This window comes from Neovison vison, chromosome 7, assembly GCF_020171115.1.
Source record: "Neovison vison isolate M4711 chromosome 7, ASM_NN_V1, whole genome shotgun sequence".
NCBI classification, from domain to species: Eukaryota; Metazoa; Chordata; class Mammalia; order Carnivora; family Mustelidae; genus Neogale; species Neogale vison.
In genome coordinates this window covers 39,955,625-39,974,177 of record NC_058097.1, presented here as the reverse complement: position 1 = coordinate 39,974,177, position 18,553 = coordinate 39,955,625, and the positions used below count along the sequence as shown (strand labels likewise).

Genomic DNA, 18,553 nt, shown 5'->3' with positions numbered 1-18,553 from the left:
TTGGTTCTGGAGCCTTATATAAAGGATTGGTCTACTCCAAGGTCATGAAAAATTATTCCTGTCCTCTAAATGTTTTATAGTTTAAAAATTAATGTTTTATAGTTTTAGCTCTTACAACTAAATCTCTGATCTATTTTGAGTTAATTATTGTGTATGGTGAGAGAGAGGAGTCCAACTTCATTCTTTCACATGTAGATATCTAGTTATCCCAGCACCATTTGTTGAAAAGATTATTCTTTCTCCATAATTATCTTGGCACCCTTGTTGAAAATCAAATTGACTGTTTATTTCTGAAGATTTATTTCTGGTCTCTCAATTTTATTCCATTGATCTGTGTCCATCCTTCTACTCGTATCACACTGTCTTGATTACTATAGCTTGGAAGTAAGTTCTGAAGTTGGAAAGTGTGAGTCTTCCAACTTTATTCCTCTTTTTCAAGATTGTTCCAGCTATTCTGAGTCCCTTGAGTTTCCATGTGAATTTTAAGATCAGCTTGTCAAGTTCTGCAAAAAATTCACCTGGGATTTTGAGAGGAATCGTGTTAAATCTGTACAACAATTTACCATAATTTGCCATCTTAAACAACAGTGAGTCTTCCAATCCATAAATATGCAATCTTTCCAATTTATGTGGGTCTTTAAAACTTTCAGTGTTTTGTAGTTTAGAGTATAAGCATAAGCACTTCTTTTGTTCAGTTTATTCCTAAGTGTTTGATTCTTCTTGATGTTTTTCCTTCTAGGAACTATTTTTTGCTCCCTTTCCTATTGGGGTGTAAATATTTTTCTTACTGATTTGTAGGACCTCTTTAAGGATAACAAATCACTCATGAATACATCTTAAAAAGATAAAACGATTTTTTGTCTGCCTTTCTGAAGGACGGTGTTTCTTGGTGTTGCCAGTTCTTTTTATATCAAGTAGGCATAATTCTAGAGAAAAGAACAGTTAAGTCACAACAAGATCACATAGTTCTTATAAATGTAAAGATATCCTAGGTTCGTAAGAAACATTGTTGGTAAACAGCAAGAATGTAAAATTGAGCAGTACTGTATATTAGAAAGTCTAGATTATCAGTGGTAGATCTGATGTTTGACAGTAGCTCAGCTTCTTGATTCTGTAAATTCCTATCTTTTGTGAAATCTGGGACGTTTTCAAATATTCCTTTGAAAAGTACTTTTTCAAATACATTTTTCAGCCTCATGCTCTTTCTCTCCTTTAGGGATTCTGATTGTAAGAATATTAGAGTTTTTGTTTAGTACCACAGGTCCCTGAGGCTCTGTTCCCCACCTTCCCCCCACCGCCCCAGCTATTTTCTCTTGTTCAAATGAGGTAATTTCTAACTTGTTTTAGCTTCCAGTTCACTGGTTCTTTTTTCTGGCCACTCCATTCTCCTGCTGAGCCCATCTACTGGGTTTTTAATTGTCATTATTAGAGATTTTCAGCTCTAAAATTTCCATTTGCTCCTTATTTTTCTATTTTTCCTTTGTTTCAAGTGTGTCTGTAATTGCTCGATGAAAATTTGTTATGGCTGCTTTAAATACCTCTTCAGGTAATGCAAGTTCTGTGTGTGTCAGGTGTTGGCATCTGTTGACTGTCTCTTTTCACTCAAGAGAGATTTTGCTTGTTCTTAGTAAAAGAAGTAATCTTCAATTGCATTGTACTAGGTCATGGGACTCTGGATCTTTTTAAAATCTCTGTGTCGGCAGGTCTCCTCTGACCCCACACTAGTGCTATGCCAGTGGGGGAAGAAGGATGCTGCTTCCTTATTTCCAGGTGGGGTTAGATGTCTAGGTTTTCCTCTTGGCCTCCATTGACTTTTGGGAGACAGGGGAGAAGGGGGTTCCATTGCCGGGACACAGGGAAAGTTCAGGCTCCCTACAAGGCTCTGGCTGAGAAGGGAAGGGATGCCTCATTAAACTGCACTTCCCGTGGCCTTCACTGACACTGTGTGTGGAGGGGGGAGGGTGGAAGGGAGAGAAGGAGGCTTGTTACTTCTGAATGGCGGTTAAAAGCCCGGTTCCCTGTTGATCTCTTCTGACACCATCCTGTCCCGAAGGGGAGGGGATATCTCACGACCCCTGGATGAGGGCCGAAGGTTCTCCATGCGGCCTGCACTGATGCTTCTGGGAGACAGCAGCCTTCGGACACAGCCCTGGCAGAAAGCGAGTGGCCTGCTGCAGCGGGTGAGGGTGGAAGTGTGTGGCTTCCCCGCCGGCCCTTTGCTGATGGACGTGGGAGTGAAGCTGCAGCTCTTTCTGTGCTGTTTGGCTGAAGTACTGCAGTTATGACCAAATGTTTCCTTTCTTGCTAGAGATACACTGCCTCCCTTTTCCTGATCCTTTTGGCTTTTCTTGGGGCTTCTGCCTGGCTCCATTGGTATCTCCTGGTTGCTGACTTTTCCAGCACCTACTCTGGGATATTTGAGGCGGAAAGAAAATCCAAGGGCCTCACTGCCGCATCCTTCCTGTAGCTGCCAGGGCTCTAAGAAGCCTATTTTCATTCCTTCCCCACCCAAAATCATCTTGTGTGCGTTTTATATACACTGTCCAGGGCTTTTAGTTGCACTAAGTGGGAGGAACAAGGATAAGTGCATTCCCTCCATCTGGTCTGGAACCAAATGGGGTACTCTAAAATTTCCTCTTATGTGTCTTGCTGTTTTCACAACAGGTTAATAAAACTTCATTAGCCTTCATATTCTTTAATGGAGCCAAAGTATATGACTTCTACCATCTACTATTCTGCTCTATATTTAAATGGCCTAGACACATTCCTGAGTGAAACCTGAGCTTTTGATGGTAAGAGATTTTCCATTCTCCAGGAAAAGATGAAATGTACCAAAGAGGATACAGCTTCTTGTCAGCACATTGGACTCTGAATCTGCATTACCTTTCTCTATACCAACTATTCTGACTCTCCCATCTGATGTGATCAGAGGTCAGTGACTCCAGTTTATGAAGAAAACAAAGGCCCCAAGAAGTTACATCACTTTAAAGACCTAGCTATTTTCATACTCAGTAGCGGCAGCTTGGTTGTACAACTCAGGATTCTTTCATCACTATGCCGCTCCTCCTCCAATTCTGATACCTACAGCTACTACCACTAACATCAACATAGTTTCAACTATGAAAGTTTAACGAAGTAAAGAACTAAATATGATGTAAATTACCTGTACTCTTCTTTAGGTTTGTGGTGTGTGTGCCAAAACAGTATCTCTTATTTTCTATTTTAAAAGAAAACGGTAAAAGTAATCCATGAAAAAGTCAAAAGAGTTGAAGGACAACAGGAACTTAGAACATCAAGCTCATCAATCACGGTCAGCTGACTGCTAATATTTTGATGTCTATCTTCTCGGAAACCTTTCTCACTTTTTCTGTACGTGTTTTATTTTTATTTTTTCTAAAGATTTTATTTATTTATTTGAGAGGTAGAGAGAGAGCACAAGCAGGGAAGAAGCAGAGGGAGAAGGACAAGCAGACTCCATGCTGAGGGCAGAGCCCAGTGCAAGGCATGATCCCACGACCCCGAGATCATGGCCTGAGCCGAAATCAAGAGTTGGCCACTTAACCGACAGAGCCACCCAAGTGCCTCATATGTATTTTATTTTAAAAAAGAGAGGGGGAAAAGAATGGTCACATGATACGGTTATACTGCTATACCATATTTACTTAACAATACTCCACTGCTACTGACTAAGGTTGTTTCCAGCCAGCTTTTTCTTATTACAGTAAATGAACTAAAAACTAAAATGAATCTGTTTGATTACTTCCTTAGGCTGAATCTCTAGAGGTGAGAGTGTCAGTGAAAGGGAAAACACATTTCTAGGCTTTTCTGTGAAATTACACTGCAGAAAAACTTTATACAGTTGTTTTCAAAATGGCACAACATATTTTTTTATGTGACAACATACAGAGTTCCTTTAAAAGTGCTTGCTAGAAAGAGGGGAAATGCGCTATTACATATAAAGAGAGAAAGGGAGACCAACTGGCTCAGGAGAGCAGGCCGTGGAGAAACGCAGCTTACACGTCACCATGACCAAAGTCCAAAGGGTTACAAAACAGAAAAAGCCAATATGAACAGACTCCACTTCATCTGTGCATGAGGATTTCTGAGGCACCCGGAGCTCTGTTTCCATTATTTAGTATTATATATATACCCTACACACACACACACACACACACACACACACACACACACATTTTCCTCTGCTCTATCTACTTGCTTTCCTCCCTGTATTTTACCATCAAATCCTCCCCCAACACGCCATCCAAATTCTACTCTTTTCATTTGTGGCCCAGCTCAAGTCTCCCACCTTTGTGAAACCTTTCTAGCCTACAAAGAACATTCTTTGACTTCTAGTGCTTCTTATTACTACAGATTAACTCTAGACATATAGACCTTTAACTGTTAGCTGCCCAAATGTTTACTTCCCATCATAGCACACACACACAACATCTCCTACAGGTGGTGAGTCTCTGTCATGCCTCTCCAGTCCCTGGGAAGAGGGATAAGGAATACTTGCTGTCAGTCTTTCCTGTTTCCTAATTCAGACTCAGCCAGTCTCTAAAGATTGCTGCATCTCTCTCTCTTTTTTTAATAAAGATTTTTATTTATTTATTTGACAGACAGAGATCACAAGTAGGCAGAGAGACAGGCAGAGAGAGATGCGGGGCTCTGGGGCTCCCAGGACCCTGGGATCATGACCTGAGCCAAAGGCAGAGGCTTTAACCCACTGAGCCACCCAAGCACCCCTGCTGCATCAATTTTGACAAGGAATAAATGTATGCAACTCTTCAATATTACACTATCTTGTCCCCTTAGAATGAGAAATAATATTTTATGATATTGGGAAATACTTAAGTTACTGTTACTTTAGAATAGTAATGATGAAGAACTTTTAAAACATCCCCAATACATTAAAAAACATTTCTGCACATGAGAAACACCTTGCCACAAAGTGACAGCAGCACACACGGGTGTCACACACTGTGAGACCAACAACAGCTTCCTTAAAATGGCACCGTCCCATGTGTGGCCTCTGGACAAGCAATAGGGATTCCCATCTCAAGCCTGATAGATGTTACTATGAAAATTTTATGAAGTACCAAAAAAAGGTGTTCTATACCCATTGATTTCCTTGGACGACAAAGGCAGTACACAGTAAGACATTTTACAAGAGGTAGCTTGTATTTTAAAATTTAAGACAGCTCTGTAAAGGACAACTGATCTAAGACATTTCTGTTTCAGATAAACCCATCTTTTAATGTAGAATAAACAGAATAAAAGTTAAGATGGCCAAACTAGGTGGCAGAGGTTACTCGACTTCAATCGACCCCAGTGTATGTACGCTGTAACTCAGAAGCAGCTTCGACCTGACTGTTAAGCACGTGCACATTCTGAACCCCCCGCCCCACCATGTGAAGGAAACCACTAAAGAGTGCTGCCTTGAATGAGAGAAAAGGGCGCGGCTTACCTTCACGGCTGGCAGCATGTCCAAGGAGTCCAGCGTGAACAGCACTAATGCCTGCATCAGCATCATAAATTGATTAAATTGCCATGTCAGACTAAAGAGAAAAGTTGATATGAAAATGGCAAGAAGTGTCAGCCTCTGTAAAAAGAAAACCTTCGTGTAATTTCCATGTCTCTAGTTGTAAAGAGCCCTGCAGACAAGTTCCCTCAAGGGCAGCCAATATCTCTACAAACCAAACAGAGAGACCATGAACTGCTGCTCTGAAAACCCCTGCATTTGTTATTGAAGCTCTAACTATCCTAAGGTGACACCAGGCACATAAATATGCACGTAAGGTGTGTCTACTCCGCAGCATCTGGGAGCCGAGGATGCGCCAAGTCACATCTCCAGGGCCGTGGCTTAAGGATTCTGACAGTTCTGCAGAAATTGTGTGTGGCTTTGCTGCAACTATTTGAGGACAGGTAATGTAGAGTACGTTTTTAACATCAAAAATGAAAACATTTTCTTTGCAAAGTAGGAAAGGGCTCAGAAAGGGAAAACTTAATTTAGCTCAAGTTTAAAAAACTGGTCATGGAGTAAGAATGACTCACACGCGACGGGACACCACACACATCACATTCTCCGAAGCTTCTTCAACAAAAGTGGAGAAATTAAAAAAATATATAAAGTACCATAAAAACTTACCTCAGAGAGAGGCTTTAAGTTTGGTCGCAGGAAATACGTGATTGCCGCTATCTGAATTGCAAAGAATGGCAGAGCCCAATTCTCCCTCAGCGGGATGGTAAACTCGACTCTTGTGGTATCTATTCTGCACAGAGAAAACACAAATGGCCACAGGAATAATTTTTACTGTAATTACCTAAAAAGATTTCCTAGAGTGAAAGATGTAGGGCATTAAACACTTAAGATTCTGGTTGTTACTTCTCAGCCGTTATGATTTGTCCTTACCGTCAGCGTCCCTGTACCATCAAGTGGCACTAAGAAAATTTAAGAACACCGTTCACAGGTACACAGCCAACTAAGGGGTAGAACTCGGCTCCAAGCCATGGCAGGGTGACACCAAAACCCAGAAATATACACTCATGCCTCACTGCTTTGAACTTTTATTTCCCTTTAAGTTCGTTAGTGCAAATTTGGCAGCGTGTCTCATTCTCCCTCTATTTCTTTGGTGTTTAAATCTGAATCAAATTTGTCAGTGGGAATAATTTGTAAAAGCTTCTTGTCCCTCTGAATGTGAACCACCAGATGGTAAGTATAGCTAAGTTTCCACCTTTGTACACCCAGAACCAAGAAGCATCCCTGCACGGACTAGGCATCTAGTAAATATCTTCTCTCTCCTCCTGATAGAACAACAAATTTGACTTTCATTTACCCTTAGCAAGAATATTATGTTAAAATGTTAAGAGGTAGCATAACAGTGTTTTCAAACTGTGTTTGAATTCTGATGGAGAATAAGCTGAAGCGTGTGTGTGTGTGTGTACACGTATGTGTGTGTATACACGTATTTGTGTATGTATATATGTGTATATACAAGTATATATACATAACTTAACCTATTAAGCTTTAATTTCCTCATCTCTCTGGAGCACCTGGGTGGCTCAGTGGGTTAAGCTCAGGTCATGATCTCAGGGTCCTGGGATGGAGCCCCTCAGAGGGATCCCTGCTCAGCGAGGAGTCTGTTTCTCCCTTTCCCCTTGCCCCTCCCTGCTGTTTACATTTGCTTTCTCTCAAATAAATAAATAAATAAATAAAATCTTGTATTTAAAAAAATTGATCATCTCTAAAATGGTCACAATATCTGTCCTGTAGGATGGTTGAAAGAATATAGATAAAGCATTTTGTGAAGTGGTTAACATAAAATAAGCACTCAATAAGGTTAGAAAAAGAAGTAATTTGTTAGGATTATAAAATAAAATCAATATTAGAACTTGGCACTGAAGTTTGAAGACTCCTACTGAATACTGGTGTTGCTACTGCAGGTCAAGCAATAATTTGTGTATCTTGACTACGTTTTTTTAAAAAAATGCTACTTTGGGTGTCTGGGTGGTTCAGTTGGTTAAACGTCTGCCTTTGGCTCAGGTCACAATCCTAGGGTTCTGGGGTCAAGCCCTGTGTTGAGCTCTTTGCTCAGTGGGCAGCCTACTTCTCCTCCCTCTGCCATTCCCCCCTCTTTTGCACGCTCTCTCTCTCTCTCAAATCAATAAAATCTTTATAAAAAATGCTTTCATGGGGCGCCTGGGTGGCTCAGTGGGTTGAGGCCTCTACCTTCAGCTCAGGTCATGGTCTCAGGGTCCTGGGATAGAGCCCCGCATCGGGCTCTCTGCTCAGCAGGGAACCTGCTTCCTCGTCTCTCTCTACCTGCCTCTCTGCCTTCTTGTGATCTCTATCTGTCAAATAAATAAATTTTTAAAAAATCTTAAAAATAAATTAATAAATAATGCTTTCATGCTCTGGTATCTAGAATAACAGATATTAACTAAATAATATAAGAACTTCCTTACATTTGTACAGTGCTTAATGCTTTGCTAATTATAAGCCACATACAACCCTATCAAGATTGATAGTAAAGATATTGTTAAACGTCTTTAAGAGAGGAGGTATGTGGCCAGAGAAATAATGATCACACATCCAACTGGTAATAGAACTAGACTTAACATGATGATTCTCCTGACCTGTCATTTAATGTGCCCTTCCTCAGCTGGAAATATATATCTAAGTAGGACTTTCTACCTTGCTAGATAAGACAAGTAAACACCACTAGGGAAACCAAAGAGAAAATACTCCCATACAAACCAGTGTGGCTGAGTAACTTCCTCTGACCTGGAAATCAAGTACTTTTGTTTTCACTTCCATCTTAGGAAGGGAGAAGGGATACTGATTGCAACTTACCTATTGGTGACGTACCAGAATGCTGCTAGAAGCCCCGACAGCCACGTCCCACTAAGGAGCCAGCTGGTTGTGTACAGGGCCGTGACATAGATCGCCTGCAGTCCAAACAAGGTGTAAATATAAAAATAAACTGGCTCTAAATATTTCTGGAAAAAGGAACAATAAAAAATATTTGTTATGGAACCCTCATTAGATTTCCATTGTCACTTAAAAAATATGACAGCCAGCAGCTGCCTAGCTCAGTCACTAAGAAGGTGTGACTCTTAACCCAGGGTCGAGAGTTAAAGCCCCACCTTGGATGTGGGGCCTACTTACCCAAACAAACAAACAAACAAACAAAAAAAACCAAAAAATATGAGAGTGGAAATTTAATATTCAGCAACTGGATATTAATTACAAGCACTAAGCCTACATCAGTCCTTTCTGGGCAAAAGTGTGCTGGCGGCCTTTCTTCTCACTAGCGGAGTGGGAGAGGGAAGGAAGGCCTGGAGGACTCTGGCTTCATTCTTTAGACAAGCTACACATCTAACTGTGTCCACATGAAGTGGTCACTGTCATTGGCTAATTTCCAATTTTTTAATTTAAAGATAAGGGACAAGTGATTACATGCTTCTCAATGAAAATATGTATCAGCTTCTAGACTGCATGCATGATTATTAGCCAGGGTGCATCTATATGTAAAAAAAAAAATCTTATAAAAACATATATGAAGAGCAAAGTTCACACCATATCTGGAGAAAATTAGAATTTTTGTTGCTTTCCTACCATGCCAGTGAAAGATCAGAATAACATATGTGAAAGTTGCAACTTAAAACAGCAGATTTTGACTTTTGTGTGGTATCAACAATTCAATGTCACAGAACACAACATACCTGTATTGGTAGGACTCTATATAAAATACTGAGAAAAACTTCTTGGTAAATATTCATTCGTTGAAGAAGGTTAATTGTCCTCATAGACTCAGTTTTGTTATCATATATTAAGCCATGAAAACCTAAGGTTGGTATTTGAAAGATCAGGAAAAAAGAATTACAATTATGAATTATAAATTATTCAAGACTTTTCCTAGATTCTTTAGTGTGTGTGTGTGCCAGAGAATGTGCTAGGCGTTGGGGACGTGATAGTAAACAAAACCACCATCCCACCCTCAAGCAGCTTGCTGTATATTAGAGGGATATTCCCATGTTTACATGAATACAGGTAAACTATAATTTGTGTGAGGACAACAACAACAAAAAAACCCAATATGTTCTTTTACAGAAATTTAGGCCAAGAGGATTTTATACCCTCACTCTGCCCTTCCTGCCATGAGACCTGTAGTACTTCTTTGGGGACTATAAGCAGCCTATGGGTTTGGCCATTGACTTGCTCTGACCAATGCCATGTGAGAGGATGTGATGTCTTTTCAGAAAAGATGACACGTGTCTCCACCAGTAATGTGGCTATTTACCTTTGTCATGACAACAGTAGGTTCCAAATAGGGGCGGGATAATAAAAGTAAGAAATAAACCTGTTGTTATAGAGTTTCATGGCTACACTAAGGTTATTTGCTGCTGTAACCAAGCTAACTGATTCACAGAATGTTTGAAGAGATGGTTCACAGAAGAGAACATGCATACAGTCCCGATACATATGAAAAGATGCTCAACCATGCGCCTACAGAAAGTGCAAATTAGAACTATGCTGAGATACCATTTCTCACCTACCAGCTTGGAAGAAAATTAAGAAGTCTGACAACATCCTCTATTTTATAGTCCTTATGAAATTAACAGATTCAGGTAATGCTCACCGATGGTGCTAACCCATTAGGTGCAAGGCTAACTGAGAACTTATTAACGGACCAGTCTCAACCCTACAAGAGATCGCACCCGTCAAGTGCCCCCACCTCTATCGGACAAATGAATTGTGTTTTCAACAAAAAAATTACAAGAAAAGAAGATAGAAGGAAATCTATAGATTAAAAGAAACAGAGAGAGGGCTCTGGCTGGCTCAGTCAGTACAGCAAGCAACTCTTGATCTTGGAGTTGGGAGTTCGAGCCCCATGTGGGTGTAGAAATTACTTAAAAATAAAATCTAAAAAAAAAAAAAAGAGAGAGAGACAGAGCAAATGATTGCAATGCTTGGACTTTATCTGAATCTCAAAAACTATATTAAAACTCTGGAAGACAATCATAAAAATGAGGAACACTGACTAGATATTTGACACTAAGAGATCGCCTAATTGTGCTTTAAATGTGATAATAGCAATGTGGTTATATTTAGAAAAGGGGTTGCCATCCTTTACATAAATATACTGGTATGTCTACAAATGCAGAAATATGCTGTCTTGGAGTTTCTCCAAAATCATTCGGTTTGAAAATGGGGTATAGAGAGGGGACAGGATAGGTTATAAGTTGGTAACTGTGGAGGCTGGTGAGAGACATACGAAAATGTCCAGAGGATTCTCTCTACCCTTTTATACGTTTGAAATTTTCTAGAAGGAAGATCTTAACAAACAACTTAGAGGAAATGAAACAGATGAACCACTGAGATAATAATGGTGATAATTCGAAAGAAAATACCTGAATGAGATTTCTCATCTTTAAGAGCAGAGTTTCTCAACTTTAACACTACTGGTATTTTGACATTTGAGGCTTGATAATTCCTTGTTGCTGAGACATTGTAGGATGGTTAGCAACATCCCTCCCCTCTGCCCGTTCCAGTAGCACAATCGTCCCCAACCCACCCCAGCTGGGATGACCCACAACACATCTCGATGTTTCGGGTGTCCCCGAGAGAGACAACTGTCCCTCAGTAAGACCCACTGCTTTAGAGGATGCTAGAGAAGCAAATCACAATTTTGAGAACTCACAGACTCACTGTTCTCAGTAGTTATGTTCCATAAAGTTGCAGTGAACACTGAATTAGCAGGGTTATGTTCTTATGAGCCTCTGGTCATGCATTTTCATCAACTGATCAACACATGACCTTGATTTATGTGTTTCTGTTTAAAGACACCTTCTTCAATATATATAAGCGATTCATTAACGCTGAACGCATGCCAATAACACTAATGCATGCCTGAACAGAGCTTATCTAACACGCATGTTTTCTCTGTATGCCCTCTTCATGGCCTGCTGCTGCACTTGGGAACTCCAGACAGCACGTTAGCACTATGCCAGGGGCCATTTCAAACCACAGAATCACCAAAAAAACCAGAAAAATGCAAAAAGCATGGCCCTAGGTAGACTGTGAAAAGGACACTGCAGAAGGAGAGCTGAAAGGAGACGGCAGTCATCACCTCATTCCACCTCCGCTGGGAACATGCAAGCCAGGTGACTAAGTGTTCTCGCTGCTCTGCACATGCCCGTGAATGCCTGCCAGAGCCCCATAAGTGCGGATTCTGGGGTTACAAAGAGGTTCGAGTAAGTGAATCTGCAAATATGGACTCCATGAATAACAAGGATCAACTGCATAGGGAAAGAAAATCAACACCTAACCTGCCTTTGTTGTATAAACTGGACCTCAGGGTCATCAAACAGTTGATGAGAAAAAGGCTTCTTAAATAACAGAGTTCCAGCTAACAAACACAAGGGGAATGCAGAAGTTCACATTTGTAACTACTGAAATGACAGATATAGGCAATAAGCATCAATGGCTGCTAAAACCATTAAGTGAAAGGCTGATGGGTAATAACCTTATTATGGGGGAACCTGGCTATCTACACAGGAACCAACTGACTGATACTTCAGGCGCAAAAAGAAAGACAACCAATATTTCATATCTCCTACTGTGACAGAACCAGAAGTGCAAAACATCACCCATGAAGGATTCTTGCCAAAAATGTATCCAAATCCAAGCAAAGCCCAGCAAAGGACACGGTGAGTAGGAGAGTTCCCTTCCGGGGCTTCAATGAGTAACAGTGGCTGAGCTCTAAAGCACTCACCAACAGCGAAAATGTAGAAAAATGGTAATTGCAAAATAAAGGACCGAATGGGGACACCGGGGACAAGAAGGACCACTGTACTTCTTGTCTTCTCACCAAAATGCCTCCTGTTTTTAGACAATACTCCTTTCACTTGCAAAGACCTCTTCCAAAACGATTATGGGAAAAAAAAAACCCAGGAGCAAAACCGAGAAATTGGAACCAGATGAGTTTTGGGATGGAGTAGAGCTGAGGAGAGGAGAGTTATGTTAGGTATTACAGAACTCCTTCCAGAGCCAAACACTGGTTACTTGAGCAGGGAAAAAGTACACGAGTTTAAGTTTTTTTTTAAAAAAAAAAAAAAAAAAAAAGCACGCAAGTTCTAGAAAGCATTTATAAAATGCTTTAGTGCACAAGTAGGTTTGGCTGAAATACTGCAAAGGAAGGAGGAGATCCCCGTAAAGCTATTAGTTGTAATTACCTTGCATGAGGGTTGGAGCCTGTAGCATTTGCTTGTAGTAGGAGTAATACAGCCCACATTCTGTTCTGAATGAGATTTCTCGCTCCACTTCCTGAAATAAAGTTAGGTCTACTGGGTTTACATGACCTAGTTTTTTGTTTTTTGTTTAAATATCTATTGTTATGGCAGAAACAGGATCCAAAACTACAACTTAAAAGGAAAAAAAAAAAACTCTTTCAAAATATAGTCTTAAGAAATCTTGGCAAACCAAAACAATCGAAGACTGTAAATGTTGAAGCTGGGTGGGAGTTACAGGAGTTTATTATATGAGTCTTTCTACTTTTCTGACTGTTTAAAACTTTCCATTAACAAACCATTTTACAAAACAGAGACAACTAGTTCCATTTATACTGACGTGTCACAGTTACCATTTTTCTTTTATTTCACACAAATTAAAACTTAAAAAACACACGACCAATCTTATGGACTACTAGGGAGAATCAAAATAGGCACAGTATAAAAAAACCTCCCAAATGAAAAGAACTATAATTTCATTAGACACCTACCTAAAAGCTAACAATATTATATAATATTAATAACTTCCTATTTGTTCTCAGAATATAAGATAGCCTGAATGAAAAGGCACAGACCTTTTACATGTGAATTTTAGTTTGCCAAGGGTCACCCTGGTGGAAAGATGCTCAGGTAGGCAAATGGATACAATAGTAAACTGCTTTTAAATAAGTATTCAATTTTAGAAGAACTGAAAATTGAAAGTGACAGCTATTAATCAATTTGATTGTAAGATGCTTTTATAAAATGTGAAATTTAAATCATTAACAAACTCTGGAGGCAACTGGTGATGAGGATGGGATGGGGGAGACATTCTGGAAAAATCATATTAATATTCTTAGATACTGTATTTCACATACTTACATATATATCTAGATCTCTCTCTCTCTCCACCATAATAGTATAAATGAAAGAAAATGGTAATTTGTCATTACAGACCCTTATACACCAGTGTCTAAGAAGTCAGGTCCTAGAATCTGGCACACATGGTCTAAAGCGTATTTCCATCTCTGTTTTTCCTACCATAGCAGATCCCTATTCCACAAACCCAACCTTAACAGTGGAGGATGCTAAACATGAAACATGGCGCGTTCTAACGGATCAGCTTCTTTGAACACACCTTTGGTTTTCTTCCCCTACCTCCGACGACTTTTCAACTGTAATAAACATTTCATGAAAAGAACCACTCATGCTACTAATCTTCAGGCCTGAAATTATTTCATGTATCTCTTCTACCCTTTAAATATTTCTCCTGTTGTTTGAAAAACTATTACAAATTGATTCATGAATAAAGCATTGAAGAAGTACTCAGTTACCTGAGTACATCCAATTACTGACCTTGAGAAACAAACTTATGTTTTACCATTGTTCACTCTTTTTTAAAAAACCGGGAGGGAGGGGCAGAGTAGCAAATCTTATATAATGAGCTTCCTTCCACAGAAAACAGGTTTATCTCAGGGAAAGCCAACATGGAAAAAAGGCCCAGTCAGATTCTGAAATTTACTTTCATTAGCACACCTGCTCTATAAAGAGGACAATATACAATGACGGTGCTCTCTTAGCTTTTGCCTTTGCTACTGATCTGTGTCTCTTTCACAGCAGTAAAGGCAATTCTTAGCAGTCATATCAACATTCATCTTTAATTTTTGAGAAAAACTGTTCTACTGCTTTTCTTAACAGAAAACTAGACTGGTATCACTTGTTTCTATAATATTCACACTCCTACTTGGTCAAGGAGCCACCAAGGCTGTGAATTAATGTTAACTGAGCAAATGTTAGCTTTGGTTCATGCAACTAAGGGAAAAACAAAAAACAAAAAACCATTAAGTCTAATTACATTCCTTTTCTTCTCCCCAGCTGCTTCATGTGTTCAGAGTACGGCTGTCTTCAATGGAATATTCTAATGTCAAACCTATATCCCCAAATCAAACTGGAGAGGCAGATCAATCATTTACATGAAGGGGGCTTCATAGCAACCCGGTTCTAAGGATAAAAGAAGACTGACCTTATAAGGATGGGGTGGAAAAAAAGAAAAAAAAAACCCACTGCTCACAGTACAAAGGTAGAAAGCTTTTGTGCTCCACCCCTCTCTTTTAATATACCCAGAATGTATAAAGAACTGAGGGGGTCCTAATTAGTAAAAAAGCATTCAAACATGATTAATTGGTAATCTTGGCACCAGCTGTATGGAACCAAATGCTAGACTTTATTAGACAGACACTTGCAAGTTTTACATCTGCTTCATGCTAAGAGAACATCTGCTTTACTCATTCAAACACTTTTCCAGTTTTACAGCAATTTATACTTTGCCTGCTGGATTGTGCTAGTGAAAATGTACACCAAGAGAAGCTACCCTCTGAAGAATGCAAAATGAACAAATACTTCATATTTTAATTTGCATCGGTTCCACAGGGAAAGCAATGTCGGGAGAATGAAAGGATCTTTTCTGAAGACAATGACAGAAAGAAATAGAAAGACGAAAGCATTGTATTTTTAAGGAACCATATAGCTAACACCATTTAAGTAGTAGTTTATATTGTAATTAACAAAAGTACTCAAAGGAAAAGCATTAAAAAATGCTCATACTTAATCTGCATCTCCTAGAAATACTCGAAATGTAACAACCCCTTTTAGACAAATGACACCAAATCTGCCAAAGGAAACCTCTCATTAGTTTTTTAAAAATCTCGTGAAAGTAACTTTTGTTTATAGAAACTGCACCCAAAATGACGAGGCTGCTGGTAGTGGGGAAGCCAGGGAAAGATGAACTTCATACATGTCATCTGTTTCAGAATTAGATAACAAATCATCTCACCAAGAAATAGTAGCTCACGATAAAGACAGCTGTTCTTGAAGTTTTGCACTGGGAATCATGCCCTTAGCAAATATATTTATGGCACATACATGGTTGATGGTCTGGTTCGATTCCTGTCCATCTGTTGGAATGGAACAATTCCTGCCCTGGAGTTGATGAATGCCTTGATGTGTGATAGCTGCCAAGCAGGGTGTGGGAGGTTAGATGGCTGCTGTGGGGACCGGCACCGCGGGGCTCGCACAGAAGCCACCCCCAGTCCTCCGGAGCACCTGAAGTCACCGCTTCGTGGACTTGCCCTGGTTAGTCTAAAGAGCCCTTGCTGAGCAGGTGCGTTCATTCGGTGGGAAGATACGCAAATTCTGTAGTATCAAGCCAATATGACAGTAAGAGTGGAAAATACCAGCCTAAGAAAGGATTGTACAAACTTGGTAAAAATTGAGTGGCAGGAGTGCTTTTTCAATTAGCAATAATCGCGCCTCGGATAAACCTCATTGGCTACGATACTGCCACTGCGCCTTAGCCAAATGAGAATGATCTTTCCTTATCACTCAACATTTATTTGCTGGGGGAAACCAAGGTATAAAACTTCAGTCCTTGTTCCTGAGAGGTTTATGTCTCCATGAGGAAAGAACAATGCATTTTTTAAAAAGGAAAATGACAACTCAAGGAAGGGTATCAATTAGAGAGAAGGAAGAGCCTTTTGCCTGAACTATTAACCCAGCCCCCATCACATTCTGTGTTTCTCATCAGTCTCTTTTTTGCTCTATCTTCCTCATTCATTCATTCATTCAACAAACAGCTACTGACCAACAAGTGACAAGCATTCACCTGCTAAGAAATTCAGCTGGGAACAAAAGGGGACACAAATATCTGTCTTCACAGGATTTTTAATCTAGAGCAGAGGGAAGCATTTCCTTGCTTAGTAAACAAGTACAGTATAAGAAGTAAAGCAGAGAAGGGGGGTGGCTAGGGCGGGGTGGTGCTGTGGTCCTGCAGATGCGTGAGGAAGGCCGCACCTGTGAAGGGACAATTGCAGAGATGAGGTGAGGCGGTGAGCCATGTGCAGAAGACCCTGCCAGCCAGCCAGGACAGCCAAATACACCTTGAAGAATAATGAGGAAGGCAGTGTGGTCTGAGTTGGAGGAAGGAAGGAAGGTCGGGGCAGCAGTGCAGAGCGGTCTGAGAGGTAACGTGGGGTTAGACACCCAGTCCTGGCAGGTGATAAGGACTCTAAGCTTGCACTCTGAGCTAGGTGTGTGTGAGGGGAGCTGGGGAGGGGGGAGGTTAGGAGGGGAGTGTCAGACATGCTGAGCTGGACTGCGAAGGATTCTGAGTGGGGAGGGAGCTGCTGTAATAAATCCAGGTGGGGATAAAGGTTGTGGGAGGTGATTACATTCTAGATAGATACTGTCAAAGGAAACCTGATAGGACTTCCTGAGGCTGTAAGGTGGGACTTGAGAACCAGGACTGAGCGAGGGCAGAAGCCCAAGCCACTGAGGGAGGAAGCTGCAAATTACAGAGATGGAGATACCAGGAGAAACGTGCGAGGGCAGGGACGATCAGGTGGCTGACGTTGCACCTGTTGAGTGTGAAATGCCCACCGGACATCCAAACTCAGGTGGCCAAGTCAGAAGCTGTACATGCAAGTCTGGAGTTCAGGGGAGAGGTCTGAGCAGGGACAGACGTTTGGGAGCCATCAGCACAGAGATGGTATGTAAAGCTATGGATAAGACTGTTCTTAGAAATGAGAGCGGACAGAAAAACAGAGCCAAGTCCTGGGTTCCCTGCCAACAAGAAGTCAGAAGGCTGAGGAGGAGCCTGTCAAGGAGCCAAACGATCAGCTGGAGAGGTAGGAGGAGATCCGGGAGAACCCGTGTCCCAGAGCCAAGAAAACTGCTGAGAGCCCAAGGAAAACGAGGACTGAGACAGGACCACTAAACCGAACAACCTGGAGGGCCACAGTGGCTTGAACCAGAATCTTTCAAGAGCAGGGCCAAGGCTGAAGCCTGACTGGAGTGGGTTCAAGAGAGACAGCGGGAGAAGAGGAACAGAGACCACGGGCTCACAGACTTGTGGGGGGAGGCTGGGTGTGAAGAGGAGCAGGAACGGTGGGGCAGCAGCTGGAAGAGAAAGTGGGGCTCCAACAGCCTCCCTCACTCCCCGCATGGGAGAAGGCAGGAGAGACCTGACAGCTGGAGTGAGGGAATCCAGGAAAGGCGAGGGAGAGGGCCTCACACCTGTGCGGGGACAAGTCGGCATCCAGGGACGACATCTGGGCAGAGGTGGGGTGGAAGCATGTGGAAGGTCTCTTCAGCTCGCCTTTCCTTTCTCAGTTGGGAACACGCTACCTCTGAACATGCAGGCCGGCATACTGGGTGTTTGCGGCTGAAGGACTCCCTGACCTCTCCCTTGTCTCTTGTGAAAGCTGTACCCCTTGTCCCTGGAGGAAAGAACATCCTTATCTCCCGAGACGGAGGGACAGGGCAGGCGTCTGAACCAATAGGCCTTGCTAAGTTCGCCTTGGTTCACTACCTCTATCTCATACCTTTTGGTCCTATTATATCTTTTCCATGACTTCCTACTCTTAGTCAAATAGAGCATAAAAATGCTCAGGTTTAACCCTTTCTTCAGGTCTTCATTTCCTTATGAAGGAGCTAGTGTCACGTAGAACTTGTATTAAGCGAATCTGGCTGCTCTTCTCTTGTTAGTCTGTCTTTTGTCAGTTCAATGAACAGGACCCCAGCCAGAGAACCTAGGAGGGCAAGGGGCCCCCCTCGACAGTGAAACAGGAAGCAATGCAACAGCTGACAGTCAAGTACTGGGGGAGAAAGGAGGGAAGAAAAAGTTCATCATCCCAGGAGAGCTTGGGGGTGGAGAGTACATGGACAAAGGAAGTGGAAGAGGACTGCCAGGGAACTTTTAAAAAAGGCACATTTGAGGTTTTCCTTC

The 18,553-nt window shown here is 41.3% G+C and overlaps 1 protein-coding gene and 1 pseudogene across 2 annotated transcripts in view; both read right to left on the bottom strand.

The window, feature by feature from the left end:
• DPY19L3 (dpy-19 like C-mannosyltransferase 3) overlaps positions 1-18,553 on the bottom strand; it is a 69,233-nt gene that overhangs the window by 31,329 nt on the left and 19,351 nt on the right. For both annotated transcript variants that reach the window (XM_044256248.1, XM_044256249.1), the window contains exons 4-8: positions 12,739-12,829; positions 9,226-9,347; positions 8,354-8,499; positions 6,149-6,272; positions 5,468-5,602 (exon numbers count right to left, since the gene is read on the bottom strand). In XM_044256248.1, the coding sequence (XP_044112183.1) occupies positions 5,468-5,602; positions 6,149-6,272; positions 8,354-8,499; positions 9,226-9,347; positions 12,739-12,829 (618 nt within the window). The remainder of the gene's footprint in view (positions 1-5,467; positions 5,603-6,148; positions 6,273-8,353; positions 8,500-9,225; positions 9,348-12,738; positions 12,830-18,553) is intronic.
• Positions 15,961-16,125, bottom strand: LOC122914737 (annotated as a pseudogene).